We start from the raw sequence: 16,511 nt of genomic DNA, 5'->3' as shown, positions 1-16,511 counted from the left end.
AGCAGATAATAACGAACAAATTTTATTGAAATCAATGTATTCATTCAAGTAAAAAATTAACGTTATTGTTTATAAAATAGTGTGTAAATTAAAAAATTGTTAAATTAAAAAAATAATGTTTATAAAAGTATAATTATTAACATATCAAATGAAAAAAAAATGTTGTTGTTATGTGGCAGATTACACCATTTGGTGATAATATTTTTTTAAAAAGAATTATTATTATTTGGAAATGAATGCTTTTTTTAATGACAAAATTGACTTTATTTTACTAAAAATTATTTGTATCCAGCAAAAAAGCGTGTATCCACTGGATGGACGCTTATCCAGTGGATAGACATCCATCCATTAGTATGCCCTAAGAAATAAAAATGTATTCGAAGTAATGGTATTATAATGAAAAACTTTTATATACTTTAATGTGTTATACGTTTAACATATATATCATATTTCGATAAGGTGTGATAAAAACATAAAAAACATTAACAGTTGAAAATAATGGAGGTCTTGATAAATAATTAATAAAAAGTGTTAGATAGGTATATCAAATCGATAATAAACAAAAACAATTGTAGAACAATCAATTGTTTTTAAGAAAAATTTTAAGAAAGACAACACCAAAGATACAAAGAAGTTGTTGAATGTTATTTCTGCGTGCAGACTGAGATACCGAGTCTATAATACAAACGGATTGTGTTTGGTTTAACAAGTCAAACAATATATGATAAATGATTTTGTACAAAAAACACACATTATGTAAATTAGAATGAATGTTTAAAATAAGTTGATGTGTATATGTAATGTAAGTGACAAGCATTTTATAAAAAAGGATATTTAAAAAATGGATAAACATGTCGGCGATAGATTGTAACATGTATATGAAGATAATAATAACTTAAATAATAATCAATTTTTAATATTGACCAGTAATAAAGTTGTGTGAGTAAACACCAGAACAACAAAAAAGTGTTAAATATTTAATTCGTGTGTCATGTATACAACTTTATAAATACATATAATTTTTATTCATTATGATGAGTATCTCTATCTTATTATTTACTATTGGAAACATATTTTATCACCTGATATTTAAAGTGAAAACTGTTATTATAATTATAATTTAAAAATAATAAAAGTTGATTGTTTTTTTAATAAAATGAAAAAATTAAAAAGGTGGATGCGACGAAGGAGCATTTTTATTAATACAAATAACAAAATTATGAATTAATATTTGGACTAAAATGATGTTGTTGACCCGATAATTATTATCGGGTTTTAAGTGCTTGTTACTATTTATTTTAATTATTGTAATTACAACATCTAATTTGTTTTAATGATTTAAATTTATTTAATAAAAAAAATAAAAAAAAAGGTGTTGCATGACTTAAACGATCGGGTAACTTGTTCTTGATCGACAACTATAAAAAAACTATAAAAAAACTAAGCTAAAGAACTAGAATAAGAAACTTCAGAAGTGATGCGAATTAAAGTCAAATTTGGGCTTGGGAGTTTTGAGAAAGGATCAAAAATGGCGATCAATCCTGCGGACATCCGTTTATGTTCGGGGCGGTATGTAGTAGCCCAATGTGGGAGTCAGATGTTTAAAACTTCTGTTGAGAAAACGGTGAACCCGGTCTTTTCAGACACCTTTGATATAACTGTAGTCCCCGAACAAAGGCCACTCATCTTTTTTGAGTATTACGAAACGCACCCGGTCAAAGCAGATGAATACAAAGCATTTTCATCGATTTCACTTGATGATGTGTATCAATGGAAGAATAAGCAGAACAACACTGTTGTCGACTTTTCGAATGGGAGTCGATTGAATGTTGTGTTAGTGCGACTTGATTAATAATACTCTCATTGTTTTTAGTTATATGCAATATATTATATTATTTATATATAATATATTATTAAGTTATATATAATATAGTATTATTTTATATCTTATATTATAATTTAATATATAATTATTATATTAAATGTTATTAATTTAACTAATTCCACCGAAAAAGACAAAACTCAAAAGTGCTCTATAATAAGATATAAAGCAAATGTCGTTCAATAAATTGATGGAGAGAAATAAGGTGAGAGTATGCGTGATATCAGACACACACCTGCGTCATAAGAAGGTTATAATACCCGAGTGCGATCTTCTAATATGTTGTGGAGACTTCTCGTCTGGAGGGAAAAAGGAAACGGTGGAGTCGTTTGCGAAGTGGCTTGAAGAAACGCCGTCTAAAGAGCGTGTTGTGGTCTTTGGCAATCACGAGAACAAATATGTGGCACAATTTCCAGAGGCGAGAAGTTGGTTTACGGATCATTGTACTCACGCGCACTTATTATTGAACGAGAGGGTGACTCTTTTTGGTATTGAAATCTTTGGTGGGTGTTATGCGATAGATAGGACATTAAGTGAAAAGCAACTTGTAGAAATGATACAAGGAGTCGACTTAGTTGTTACACACGAGCCACCTTACTCAGTTGTCGCGACAGACGTTGAACACTTGGGATCAAAAATACTCAAGAAAGGAATAGCAGAAACGAAGTGTGTTAAGTGTCATGTCTTTGGACATTCACATGGGGATTATGGGTATCAAAAGATTAATAACATCCTCTACGTGAATGCCGCACTTTGTATCAAAAAGTCGACTTTGAAGTTTAAGCCAATGTTACTCGAATATGTCGAAGGAGAAACTCAAGTCGTCAACACTTTCGAAGCACAAACAATTAATAGAACAAATTTGGAAATTGAGTGTTAAAATAACATTTTGTTTGGAGAACTTTATTTTGTTATTGTTTCAATTGAATAGTATATTAACTATAATTTAATTATATGAAGAAACCACTGTGCAAAACAATTTTCAAAAAACATTAAAAAGACTTCCCGAGTTGGCATGGGATTCAGCAGAAATGTTTTCAATCAAATCATTTCTAAAACAAACTGAGTGCACCTTTTCTCAATATTTCGAAAAAATTTGTAAAAAAAAGCCCAAGATTTTTCCAAGTTTTTGGGTTAATTCCTTTTATATTAGGGGGTTCATAGGGCTTTTTAAATTGTTTTACTGAGTAAAAGAGGAGTTGGTTATTTGTCAATGCCAATGAATATTGTTAGCAAGCAAGCATCCCGTTATGTTACGTAAAAAATGCAAGACATTAAGTTAACAAAACCGCAGATCCAAAATGTTCTAACTGGTATTTAAAACTCTTCATGAAGTATTATAATACTTTAAAAGTTCAAATATTATAAATATAGTTTAGTAATCAGGGGCTATATTTACCCAACATTTGTTAATAAAGGGGGTATTTTTCATGATGAAGAAAGTCGTTATAAAAACGACATAAACTATAGAAAAAGTATTATTAAAAATGGTTTAGCAGATTACTCCACATGTCACCAATAAAGAAACACAAATTAAAATAAATAGTTTTAAGTATTACACATATAATATTTCATATACATAGAAATTTAAATTGTAAATTTGCCTTTATTACGTACCAAAAAGAAGACAAAAGAAAATCAATAGCAAGATTATTTAGTGGCATCACTTACTTTTGGGGCAGATTTCCAGTAAATTTAGGAGAGGTATTATTTTGACGTTTTATTGAAGGACTATAAAATGGCTACAAAATATTTTGGATAATAATTGGCGATTTCATTTTTCTTGTCAGTTCTATACATCTGAATAAGAATAAGCGGTAAAAACATGATAAAAATGCCAATGTTATAACGATGTAACAAAATTAATTTTTGGGCTTTAGTTTCTGTCAGCTTTGTACCTTAGTTCCACTTAAACTGATTATAAAACTAGAATTCAGTCTTCATATTTTGTTAACAAAACTATAAATAATTGTTTTTTAAACCATTTATTCAAATACATATTTTTTTTTCAATAAATGTGAAAACAAAAGTAATAATATAGTTTAAACTTATTTTACAACCAAAGCATAATAAAAGTGAAAGTTCATTTCCTCAAATTTCCAACAAAAAGGATACAGCGGAAAATTTTCTGCAAAATCGGGGAATGAAAACAATAGATTGCAAAAATTACGACCCCTCAAAACCGAGTCGGAACGAAAACTTCGGAAGCGAGAAAAATTTGAAGCAACTATTAAATGAAGGCGAACTCAAGTCAGTCATTCAATGACAACAACTCAACCATCACTCTTCACACTACTCGCAAACCAACAAGAGGACTTTAAGTACATCAAACAACGAATAAACGAGACTCCTATTTACTTCAAAGAAGGAAGCAGATCACTCTCGAGAATAGAAAGCGTCATCGACGAGTACATTGAAACCCTCGACGACTTTGTCTTCGATGACTTCCCAATAGACAACTCCACATACGTCCCACACGTGAAGGAAGTCTCTTTCTTCTGAGCACACCCAACGCATACTATTTGTTGTAATTGTATTTTTTTATTTCGTTCCGTCCAAATCAATTTGTGACAAGCAATTGACTGGGATTGTTCATGTGATTTTTTACTGTCTTTTTAATACTTTAATGATATTGTTTTGTGATTTGTCTTTTTTTGCCGTTTTATATTGTAAAATATCGGGAATTCCATGAATATTTTGTATTTGTAATTAAAAAAATGGAGATTGTTTAGTTTTAATATAATAAAATATATTACTATTTTTATTAATTGAAATTGTTAAATTGTATTTTTTTAATTTATGGTTATTATATTAATATATAATTTATTAAAAGTATTTATTACAATTATTAAATTGTTTTTCTTTATTAGGTCAATTTAATTATATAATAATTAAGTTTATTTATTAATTTATCTAAGTTTCTAATAAAGAAAAAATAATAATTATAAAATAATAAAAACAACTAAAAAACAATTAACAATCTTGATAGAACTATAATAAAACTAAAAACTCAAAAAATGATTATATTTTTATAATATTTTTTTTTCCATTAAACTAATAAATATAATTAAAACAAATCTATACCTTGTCATCTGTTCTTTTTTTTTTGTTTTGTTAGTATCATTTCCCGTAGGTTTAAACAATAAAACAATAAAAAAAATTATTTTTAATTAAAGATCTTTAATTAAAAATAAATAATTAATTTGTTACGTCATGATAATAATAAGAATAATAACAATAAAAAAAAATAAATAATTAACTATTTAAGACTAAATTCCATTATATTGCCATGAAAAATGACTGAAATAATTGACCACTTTTCTTAAAAAGTCGAACGTCATAAATCAAGAGAAATCAAGTAAAAATACTTTAGATATAATTAATTAAAAATACTAATTAAATTATAGTATATATTAGTATTAAAATGTTCTAACTGTGATATCCAGTCAATGCTATTTCTATTTGTCCTGGTGTGTTTATCGCACTCTTTCACGTTTGAAGAGTGGGTCAAGAAACACAACAAACATTTTACAACCGCAGAGATTCTCCGACGTCGGGCGATATTTGTCGACAACCTCAATTATGTAATTGCCAATGACAACACCAAAGAGTATCGTCTTTCTGTCGAAGGTCCATTTGCCTCAATGACAAACGAAGAGTACAAAACACTCCTTCATTCTGTTCCACCACCAACGCAACCTTCTTCAGCAGTTAAAAGTGTGTCTTCTTCTCCAAATTCATTTGACATGAGGAGTGTTAATGAGAAGAATTGTGTGACTGATCCCCGGGACCAAGGAAATTGTGGGTCTTGTTATGCGTTTGCCACTGCCAGTTTAATAGAGTCGAAGATGTTGTATAAGTACTCGGACTTGAATCGAGCAAATTACTATCTGTCTCCCGCGGAGATCATTTCCTGTGCATATAAATATGGCGCAAGTGGCTGTGACGGGGCTCCTTTGAATTCTGCTTTTGACTATATCAAAAGCAAAGGCATTGGGTCAGAGAGTTCATTCCCATATACTACGAAAGACGATTACTGTAAGTCGACTCCGCGAGTCGCGGAGTTGGACAGTTACCATTATAAGAATTGTGCTGGTGAAGACTCGTGTCATCGAGACTTGATCTATTCCTACAAAGGCACTGTAGTCGCTTTTGATGCTTCAAGGGCAAACTTCCAATTGTACACCAAAGGGATTTATAAAGACCGATGCAAGACAGATAACCCCACACATACCGTTCATGTCATTGGATATGGTGTTGATGAGGAGGGCATTCAGTATTTCATTGCAAAGAACTCATATGGCAAAACTTGGGGAGAAAATGGGTACTTCAGAATCAGCGCAGCAGACAATATGTGTGGTTTCTCTAACTACGTCTACTATGCGGGTGAAGTAGATAAGGCATAACATAACTACTACAAAGTCTTCTTTTTCTAGTTTTATTTATAATTCATTTATAGTAAAAAAGAACTAGATTAACAAGAAAGAAAGTAATAGAACTGAATAAAAAGGAGGCAATAGATGGGGAATGGGACGTCGAAAAGTGTGAATGACATTATTGAGACTTTTGCGACAGAGAAGAACATTAATTTGAAAGACGTCATTTCTTCTTTAACAATCGAGTTCACCGACAACGACCGCATCAAACTCTTTGAGTCTGCTACTCAAGACGTTTCACCAATTTTCAATGTGACCAAATACCTCATCGACAATTTTACTCAAAGTGTTTCTAATGAAATTTTCATGTTGGAAGTGTTGTTGCCGCTTTGTATGAGACATTGCTCGAGTGAGACTATTACTAGTCTTGTGAGTAAATTGTTCTATAAGATATACCCACCAGATCAAAGCACACAACACCTTTTATTAGTCGCGATGTCATCTCCTTTATATGGGAAAGACCAAGTTGATATCAAACTGAGTGCAAGTGACCTCTCGCAGGCATTCATTTACTTTTTGAGACACAGCGAGTTCTCTACAGTGTTTTTAACACTTGCTCTCCGAAATGAAAGGAACTTGGAAGGCTTTTGCGAAGTGATGAGATCGAAAAACATTGGAGAGGTCTTTGAAAGCTATTTGCAAATACCACTGAGTGTGTTGAGTATTCCCTTGTTCTTCATTTTAATTGACATTTCACCACCTAAAGTGCAGATCCTCCTCGACAACTTGGCACTTGGTAACACAAACAATTACTTGTGCGTGTTACCCGTCTTGCAGGCACTCATTATAACTACACAAAAGGAATTTGTACCTCCGTGCTTCTTCAATGTTTTACTCCCATTGTTGCTTCCACCAAACCCCCCAGCTGTATCGGACGCTGTGTGTGGCGCTCTTTATAACGCATCACTCTTTGTAACGGAGATATCAACGCACGAGTCTGAAATTGTCGTCCAAAAGTTGATTCTCTCGAGCAGTCCAGATGTTCTGTCGTCGACATCGTGGCGTGTGTTAAGGATGTTGGGCCGCATTATTCATCGACTTCTGCATAACAAGAATTACAACATGTTATTTGCACTACTGAAAGAAGAAAAGGAAATACATCAAATCACAGAGATCAACTCGAAGCAGCTGAAGTTGCCACAATCTGTGAAAGAGTGGAGCGACCACGAACTTGAAAATTACATTGAGGAATCCAAGATATTCAAGATCGATGAATACCTCAAAAGGATCTCAACAGTAGTTGTGAAGAGTGACGACTTTGAGAAGAAAATGTTGATGTGTCGGATGACAGACGACGTCGAGACAAGTCAACTTGAACCCAATGGGAAAGCTTTAGAAGCGTGGGGATGGGATGTGTATAAACGCGAACTTAGCGAGCGATATGGAAATGTGTTTTGGAATGGGTTTAAATGAAAGTAAGAGTGTTCGAGTGTGTACCTTAAGAATGATAAGACCAATTAGTGTGTTACAATTTAGTGTTAGTTGAGTCTTTGTGTTACAAGTTAGTATTGAGGTGATAAAAAGTGAATGAATATATATATAAATACAATATCAGATGAGTCAGCATCCTCTTAGTTATAATTAACTAATAAATTACTAATAAATTATAGTAACACAATTGATAATTTAACGGTTCTGATGAGTTTTGTTAGTATAAAAAGAGGAAAAAAAGTTTAAATAATTTAATAATAACAAAATAAGACTCGAATTTCTCAGTAAAAAGTGCGGAAAACTCAAATGAAGAGGAGACAAAAAGTGGTCTCCTCTTTTCTATTGCTGGAAATATAAAAAAAATGAACGGAAAAATCAAATGTCTTCGGAAATTGGTGTTGTCCTTGCACGAACACTCGCACCTCACACAATCAACTGTATTACTGAAACATTGGTATTTACTCTTCGCCCACCTGTGTATACACCAACATATATTGAACTCCATCACTCAACAATAGAAGAGTCACTTGAATGGGTTGACTCAACATTGTCGACACGTCCTCTTTCTTATGTCATTTCAAATACATTTCTTCCAAAACAATTTGATGGAGATGTGCAAAGTGAGTCTTTCAAGTTATCCCAACAAGCCGTAGAAAACAGTGGATATGATCCACTCTATGCACTTAACTTTGCACGGCGTTACATCCAAAACTCGGAGATACAAAAAGGCGGGAAATTGGCTGCAATTAAGACCAAAAATCCATGCCCGATATACACATATGAAAGTCTTGTTGCACTGTGGACGCTGTTAAGTAACAAAGAGAAGTTCATTCACTTGTTGCAAGAAAATAGAACACACCAGATCCCCCCACTCATCACTCTGAAGATACAGAAAGTCGGATTTACTGTGAGTGAACTGTGCTCGAAGTACGGCATCGTCATGAACGACTTCGACACACTCCCATCAGACTTCTATCACCCAAGTATCATCCACGGAGTCGTCCACACCTATCGCGTCATCATTAACTCGTTACTTATAGGACATTTAAGTGGACACACGAGAGAAGGAATACTTGCGATGTGCGGAAGTACCATCCACGACATGGCGAGATATAAGGATGGGGTTTGTAAGTCACACGGCGCGGAAGCAGTCAAGACGAAAATGCCGATCTTTCTTCCGCGATTCAAAAGGTACGAGATAAGTCAGAAGGAGTTGGGATATATTGAAATCGCAGTGACGAAACACTCGTGCGGAACACCAAAGAAAGAAGATGAAGACTATTTTGTGTCGGCGATGTTGAAAGACGCGGACGCGCTTGATAGGTGTCGAATTGGCGATTTGGATATTCAAAAACTGCGGTTTGAAGAAAGTCAAGAGATTGCGTGGCTGTGCGAATTTGTCTGCTTAAAAACACTGGAAATGAAAGATGTCAGTTTCAAAGATTTTGTGAATTTTGTCGATAATCTGGAGGTGTGGAAAAAAGACTGGACCTTCGAAGAGTGAATTTTCTTTTGTAATTGTAACTTGACGAGTCAACAATTTTGGGTTGATTATTGTGAATAGATTATGGATAAGTTGTTTATAGTTTGTAAGATAATATAAAAAAACTATAAAAAGAAATCATTCGAAACAAAAATGTCGAGAGCAAAGGAGTCGCGTAATTAAACTATTATATAATGATATTTGAAACTGCTAATTATAGTTGTTGAAGATAAAATGGGAAAGAAAAATGGAAAAACTAAAAATACAACAAAGAAAAACAAAAAAAACAAAAATAAGAGAATAAGAAAAAGTCAAACAAAATATTGTTCATAAAAGCAAAGTTAAGATAAATTTAAAAAAAATTGATAAATTTGAAGTATTTTTTAGTTAAAAATGACTAATGGATATACCATTGCAAATAAACTGAAATGGTGAAACCTCAAAGTTATTTTTGTTATTCTGCGAATAGAACAGTGGAATTTTTTAGTTTTTTTTTGAAAGAAAAACTAAAATGGAAATTAACTTTTAAAATGATTTTTTTATAGAATAAATTCCCGAAATATTAGACAAAAAGGCTTTGTTTTTGTTCTGTCAAAAACCACATTTTTGGTAGCACAGCTACCCCACTCATTTTTATTCCACATTCGCCACTGTTTCACTCAAATTGACAAGTTTCTCTTTTTTTACACATCAACGCAAAATAATTTTGAATTAACACCAAAACCATATAAATATAGTAAATTTATTATAACTTAATTATACTAATGGGATTAGAATCATGAAAAGTGAGTGCATGGAGCAAAAAAAGCCCATTAAAACAAGAGAAAGCCAACAAAAAGAGAAGAAGCGACCTCAAAAAACAAAAATGGGAAAGTGATCTTGAAAAAGTCAATGAAAGCTACCAAATCATCGACGGTGACACTGAAACAACTCAAGCGCGAGTCCAAATCATTTGAGGCGTCACAACAAGCATTCCTCATAGCGCTCTTGAACATCAACGGATATGGAATTCGAGTCAAACGGCCGGAGAGACGATCGCAGAAGACACTGCAACTCCTCTTGATTGACCAAATTACTTGCGAAGACGGAATCATTCCTTTCGAACAGGAGATCGACGACCAGAGCGCGATGCACGCCAAGTACGAGTTGGAGAAGTTTGGATACACCGACTTGCAGCCTAAAGACATCGACGCGATTGGAACGGTCTGTGGCAATGGGAGGTACGACCAAGAGAAATTGAAACAAGTCAAGAGGCACCGAGACGCGAATAGATCGGCGTTGGGATTTTCTTATTTACTTCGAATGGCGGAGGGGATTGGGTACAATTTCAAGAGACGATCGACGAAGCCCGCCAAGCTTACAGTGAAGATGGAAAAGATCTGTAGTATGTCTGGGAGGCTCAACGTCGGGTTGACGGAGATTAAGAATGTCGGAGAAGAAGTGAACAAGTTGGTCTTCACTCGGTTTGACAAAGCGTGTAGTTCCGTAGATTTGTTGCCGATGGACAAAGAGATTATGGACATTTGGAATAAAGCAACAGTCAAATTGGTCAGAAGAACGTCGGTGGTGTCCGAACCGATTAAAGCGGAACCATTTGTGAAACCGGAACCAAGTCTTGGTGCGCAATCGATGTGCTCGAATTACTCTGGCTTCACGGGATTCTCTGGATTTACAGGACTTGGGTCAACTGGTGCGTGGGATAATACCGCGATGAGCGTTGTGAACGCAGTACCTGGTGTAGAGGTCGAACAACAAATGATGGTGCCGAGTTATCAACAACAACCCCAAATGGTGTACCAAGACGAAAATGGGATGTACTATGGGCGTCAAACCATTGCCCCATTTACTTTGGGACAAGTGAACCCGATACCATACATACCCACCCAAGGCTCGAACAACGCGGCGAATGACAATTTTGTGTTTACGAATATGGACTACCCAAGACAACAAGAAGAGAACTACGTTAATGACACAGGATTTGTCACGTTCACGACTCAAAACGGCGGGAATTAATCGACGAATGTCCGATTGAATGACGTTGTGTTAGTAATTTGTTTGTATTGATTTAGGTTTTGATTGAAGGTGTTTGATGTCCGATAGCAGAGCAGAAAGGAATGAAGGAACTCTGAATTAAAGAGACAACAAGATAACGAGGAAGAGAGAAATAAGAAGTGAAGCGGACGATGATGGTGTCTCGACTGCTATAAATGAGTATCAATGGAGCTTGTCGAATGAAGGAAACAAACTTTTCAATGGAAGAGTGCAAACGCCATCTTTAAGGGTGTACTTATCACTGACACATTGAGTGCAACCAGTAGATGAACACTTTCCTGTGGCACACTGTCCACATGCTATTTGTGAGTTTCAAGTGTTTTGTCTCATGAAATGAAGTACAAACTATTACACTGCTTGGCTTTCACAAAGTAATTGTCTTCACACTCGGAACACCCACCACTGACAGTACATTTCCCAGCTTTGCACCGTGAACAAGCAAGACAATGCCCATTCACCAAGTAATAGCCTTCATCACACCCAGTACATAACTTCTCTGCTTCACACTTCCCACTACAATGAAGGCAATCTATGTGTTATTACATTATTATTAATTAACTATTCATTTTGTTTTATAATGATAGAATAACAAACATTGGCAAGTCGACCCAACTTTCACGTAATTGTCAAGGCACGTCGTGTCGTCTTTAAACCCGTTGAGATCTATCAATCAGTTTATGAATACAAGTATAGTTTAATAATAATAATTAAACTAGTGTATTTTAATATAGTAACAAACAAGTGCAAACGCCATTGTCAAACTTGAAGCCTGCTTTGCACTCACTGCAAGCAGCCTCAGTACATTTACTGCATCCTGGAAAAATTCCATCGCAATCTCGACACTTCCCATCATCAGCAAACGCGACTTGGCCAGCCGCGGCATTACATTGGGCATTGACATAGGATATAAACAACAAAGGAAGTATCACCATCTTCAACATTACAAGAGTATTTATTCAATTCGTTCTTTTTGTTTATATACTTTCTATTTTAGTATATATTTCTATTCATAAAATTTCGAATGGTTTAAAGTATAATTATTTTATTATTTAATTATCATTTTTGTAGATCGTTTTCAAAGTCATCTGCTATGAATTTTGGAATTTGATCGTCATTTTCTTTTTTTTTTCGTTCATTTGTTTCTATTACTTTTAATTGTTTTTATTATATATGTTGTATTTGTCTTTTTCTTTTTTTCAGTTCATTTTTTTTCGTTTTTCTCAAAAATCAAAATAGTTAAATATAGTTATGTTTTAAGTAATTTAACTACGAAAAACCATTTCAAATCAAAATTTTTTTTTTTCATAATTATTCTTCAAACTTTAAAAAAACAATTACTTAACTATTAAATAACTATATTGATATAGTTTATTTATATTATTATTTTATAATAAAATAAATTATAAAGATAAACTATAAACCCGAAATCATAAACTCATTTTACTTCAGTCTAACTTTGCTCTTCTTCCATTTTCTCCAATTTGACTGTTTCCGTCTTTTTCTCGTCTTTTCCTTCCTCTGTTTCTTTTATTTCTTTTTGTAATTGTTTCATTGTATCAATTTGGTTATCGAGGTCACCTGGCATTTTAAGAATTTCTCTAAAGAGCATTGTAGCGTAAGCAGCCGCCTCGAGAGTGAATTCCATCCACAAAGCAATGTGATTATTATCTCTTTCTTTGATTGGTTCGACTCTCTCGCGGACTATTTCTCCGTCCTCATTCATCACTTCTTCCAATGCGTTTTTCAGCACAAAAGTCTCATATTTGAAATTCTTTGGAATCACTATGAATGGTCTATAATCGCCACAAATGTCGACATTAAAGACACTCTTTGGTAATGTACTGAATGAAAGGCCATCACCTTTCAAAAGGTCTTCCATCCACTGTTTTGTCTCATTCTCGGGGTATTGTACTCCTCTCCCGACTAAAGGAATGACTACCTCACGAATGTCATACTTGTCTTCTTCCCCACTTTGTACTACTATTATGGTTTTGCCGCGCTGAACTAAATCTCCACTGATCACCTTCTCCCCATATTTCTCAACACGCTTGGATACTACAGTGTTCCATATATAACTTTGATACGCATGAAGGTAAAGACTCTTAGTCTTATACATCACGCCGGCATCAATACTCGTTTTGTATTTGCCCTCAGACGTTCCCTCACCGTATTTCTTCAGTTCATTTAATATCCCCTTTTCAACGATACACAGCGACGGAATGACATTCTCCGCCTTTCGAAATTCTCCCGCTTTGTATAACTGTTTCGCCTCAAAGAGATCTTTTGTGTCGTTGCCTTCTTGCATGATATAGTCAACAGCCTTCTACATGTTATTTCATCCGACTCAATATTATAAGTCCATTAAACCACAAACCTTGTAATTTCCTTTCATCAGCTCTAACCCAATCAAGTGAGTCGTGCCATTGCTCCCAAATCGTTGGAGTCCGTAATAATTGATATACCCACACGTCTTCATACTTTCACAATTCTTCACAACTTCCTCCAAATTGGAGACCTCTCGAATAAGTACTCGGAATTCATTACCAGTCAAATCTCCTAATGTCAGTGCTTTCTCGACAGTCTCAAACTTCCCAAGTGCTATCGACTTGCATGTATTACTGCGAAGCGCACTTTGGATAAAGTCTTCTTTCATCGATGGAAACGTGACAAACTGGCATGTAACGCCACGCTTGTCTTTCATCCCAGCATACCCTATTGAGTTCTTCCCAATCTTTAATATCCGACTTAAGACACTCACAGCAGAGGCAGTGTCAATATTCGATTTGCGAAGTACACACTTCGTCGTCTTCCCTTTGATTTGCACACCACGAACTTTCTTATTCCCCTTCTTCAACATCAAAACACCTTCATCACATCTGCTGTCGTACCCATGAAGCTCTCGGACTAACATGTGAAATTGCGTGCGCTTCTCTTTGTCAAGTTTTGTCACAATCTTATACACATCTGTCTTCTTTTCAAAGACCGCTGTTTTGACGATATCCGCTTCGTCGCCTATAACACCATGAAGCTTCGAAATCCATCCATCAACATCAAACGCCGTTTTAACTCCAACAACAGGAACTTCCACTTTCCGAGGAGCCATGTCGGCTATTTGACCATCTAAACCAACCTCACGGACTTGAAAATCAGTAATTAGGGTTTTGGACAACCCTTTCACGGGCTCACCTTTACGGACATAACCGGTGATACCTAAATCCTCTTCTTTGGGTTTTGGAATGTGGTTGACGATTGTTTTGTCGAACTTTTTTGGGGGTTCTGATTCTTTTTTGTCTGTTTGAGAGTGCGGTTTGTCGTGTTTGGGCAGTTTGGAGTAGTCAATTGTACGAACGGCAGACTCTTCGGTTGTTGTGTTGTGATTGACCAATGACACTTTTTTGATTGGTTTGTCGTTGCGTTTCATTGTACAATAAATTAATTAGTTATTTTAATCATTTTTGTTCATAATAGAATTTATTTCTTAGAATTTATTTTCTAAGAAACATATTTGAGTCTTTTATTTATTATTATAAGTAATTGATTCGTTATTAACTTTTTTATAAATATTTTTAATCAAATTATTTAACTTTTTTTAATTAACAATATAATTAAAGTGCTGTTTGATTTGCATTAATAAATTACTATTATAATATACTATAATATATAATAGTAAAATATAGAAAAATTAATTATATATATATTTAAATAATAATAGAGTGTTATCATATTATAATAATAATATTTACAGATGTGGGATTAAAGTTTCGACGAGTACCAAGGTTTCGACTTATAATTTAAATACTATTTGAATAGTAATGAACAATTTTTTAATTTGTTTTTGAAGCATCGTCCAAATATAACTTCTAATATTTAGTTTTTACAATGGTATAAAAATTATTAAATATTAGTCGAAACCATGGTCCTGGTCGAAACCTTAGTACCACATCTGTATTTGTATTATTTTATTTATTTAAAAAGTGCCTTTATTCTTTAAATAATTAATATAATATAATATCTGAATAATAAACTAGATTTTGTTGTTTTAGTTATTATTTTAACTAAAATTTCTATTTATGAATTAAAAAAGAACAAAAACAAGGGGTTGTCTTTGTACAAAAACTCATTTCTAAGTATAATTGTGAGATAGATACAACACTGTCGCAATATTTTCAAAGTCAAATTTTGCAGTTAAAAAGTCATCTGACAACGACGATTGACAAAAAGCGTGATATCAAAAGCAAAATTTTGATGAAGCTAAAAAGTGAAAAAATATGGGTGTGCCGAAATATTATTGAAAAAATCCAATAATCAATTACAAATAAAAGAAGTACTTTACACACCAAAATTTTAAATAAAGAATGTGGGAGAAATATGAACGGAAAACTGTAAACACGCGAAAAAAGAAACCATATCAAGCAGACGATGTCATTACGTTTCAAATGGATTAACAAGAAATAATTTGATAGAACAAAAGACAAAAAGGTGTATAATGGTGATGAAATAAAGGCAAGAAAAAAACAATTATTCGTTTAACAGAAACAAAGAAGCGTTTTTTATTTATAGTGTTGATAATTTATACTTTATTCTACTTTAATGTTATTATAAATAAAATGGTTCTTTATTTTAAAAATATGGTAAAAATCGTATCTGTGCTTTTTGTTTTATTTAAATAGTAAAAGTATTGTTATTGTTATTAAAAACTAAAGATTTTTTGTAAGTAAAATTTATAGTTTTTGTTTAATTATATTATCATTTTATAGTTATTTTTTATATATATTATAATAAAAATTATTTCAATAATAAAGTTTAATAAAAAATACAATTTTTTATAATATTTTTTCATCATCATTCATTTTCAAAACTAAAAGACACAAAACAATTAATAAAAATACTACTTTTATTGTTTGATTAAAATCTTGGCTACAATTTCATTTACTAAAAAAACAGTGCTATTAAAGTATTTTGTACAATTTTTTTCATAACCATTTAAAATGCTTTTGCTTCATATAGTCTACTTTTTCATAATAAAACGGCAAAAACGAAAATTTAACAATTTCTATTGATAGATATATTATATTTTTATTTTAAATAAAAAAATATCAACGTATCCCAATACCAAGCTGTACAAACTAAAAATAATGTAAATAAATACTTCATATTGTTTTTTTTTGAATTCCTATAATTTGTTACTCACTTTTTTAAAAGTGTATTTAAAAAGATGTTATTAAGT

The 16,511-nt window shown here is 32.9% G+C and overlaps 8 protein-coding genes across 8 annotated transcripts; 6 read left to right on the top strand and 2 right to left on the bottom strand.

Annotated features, from left to right (window-relative positions):
• Positions 1 to 1,477: 1,477 nt before the first annotated feature.
• EIN_369830 (hypothetical protein) lies at positions 1,478 to 1,852 on the top strand (the record flags this gene model as incomplete). The annotated part of the gene is made up of 1 exon (XM_004259384.1): positions 1,478 to 1,852. One exon carries the CDS (start codon positions 1,478 to 1,480, stop codon positions 1,850 to 1,852), a length of 375 nt encoding a protein of 124 aa, XP_004259432.1.
• Positions 1,853 to 2,054: 202 nt separating this feature from the next.
• Positions 2,055 to 2,762, top strand: EIN_369820 (hypothetical protein; the record flags this gene model as incomplete). The annotated part of the gene is made up of 1 exon (XM_004259383.1): positions 2,055 to 2,762. The coding sequence occupies one exon, from the start codon at positions 2,055 to 2,057 to the stop codon at positions 2,760 to 2,762; it is 708 nt and encodes a 235-aa protein (XP_004259431.1).
• A 2,569-nt stretch (positions 2,763 to 5,331) lies between these two features.
• EIN_369810 (cysteine proteinase 1 precursor, putative) lies at positions 5,332 to 6,288 on the top strand (the record flags this gene model as incomplete). The annotated part of the gene is made up of 1 exon (XM_004259382.1): positions 5,332 to 6,288. The coding sequence occupies one exon, from the start codon at positions 5,332 to 5,334 to the stop codon at positions 6,286 to 6,288; it is 957 nt and encodes a 318-aa protein (XP_004259430.1).
• A 114-nt stretch (positions 6,289 to 6,402) lies between these two features.
• EIN_369800 (hypothetical protein) lies at positions 6,403 to 7,731 on the top strand (the record flags this gene model as incomplete). The annotated part of the gene is made up of 1 exon (XM_004259381.1): positions 6,403 to 7,731. One exon carries the CDS (start codon positions 6,403 to 6,405, stop codon positions 7,729 to 7,731), a length of 1,329 nt encoding a protein of 442 aa, XP_004259429.1.
• A 397-nt stretch (positions 7,732 to 8,128) lies between these two features.
• EIN_369790 (hypothetical protein) lies at positions 8,129 to 9,253 on the top strand (the record flags this gene model as incomplete). The annotated part of the gene is made up of 1 exon (XM_004259380.1): positions 8,129 to 9,253. The coding sequence occupies one exon, from the start codon at positions 8,129 to 8,131 to the stop codon at positions 9,251 to 9,253; it is 1,125 nt and encodes a 374-aa protein (XP_004259428.1).
• Positions 9,254 to 10,123: 870 nt separating this feature from the next.
• EIN_369780 (hypothetical protein) lies at positions 10,124 to 11,245 on the top strand (the record flags this gene model as incomplete). The annotated part of the gene is made up of 1 exon (XM_004259379.1): positions 10,124 to 11,245. One exon carries the CDS (start codon positions 10,124 to 10,126, stop codon positions 11,243 to 11,245), a length of 1,122 nt encoding a protein of 373 aa, XP_004259427.1.
• A 201-nt stretch (positions 11,246 to 11,446) lies between these two features.
• On the bottom strand, positions 11,447 to 12,225 carry EIN_369770 (hypothetical protein; the record flags this gene model as incomplete). The annotated part of the gene is made up of 4 exons (XM_004259378.1): positions 11,447 to 11,583; positions 11,631 to 11,813; positions 11,879 to 11,947; positions 12,024 to 12,225. 4 exons carry the CDS (start codon positions 12,223 to 12,225, stop codon positions 11,447 to 11,449), a joined length of 591 nt encoding a protein of 196 aa, XP_004259426.1.
• Positions 12,226 to 12,734: 509 nt separating this feature from the next.
• EIN_369760 (tRNA pseudouridine synthase D, putative) lies at positions 12,735 to 14,705 on the bottom strand (the record flags this gene model as incomplete). Its single annotated transcript, XM_004259377.1, has 2 exons — positions 12,735 to 13,607; positions 13,659 to 14,705. 2 exons carry the CDS (start codon positions 14,703 to 14,705, stop codon positions 12,735 to 12,737), a joined length of 1,920 nt encoding a protein of 639 aa, XP_004259425.1.
• Positions 14,706 to 16,511: the final 1,806 nt, after the last annotated feature.

Source organism: Entamoeba invadens (genome assembly GCF_000330505.1).
Source record: "Entamoeba invadens IP1 unplaced genomic scaffold scaff_1105074726357, whole genome shotgun sequence".
Classification (NCBI taxonomy): Eukaryota; Evosea; order Mastigamoebida; family Endamoebidae; genus Entamoeba; species Entamoeba invadens.
The sequence above is the reverse complement of the archived record's forward strand: the minus strand, read 5'-3'. Positions and strand labels throughout refer to the sequence as shown.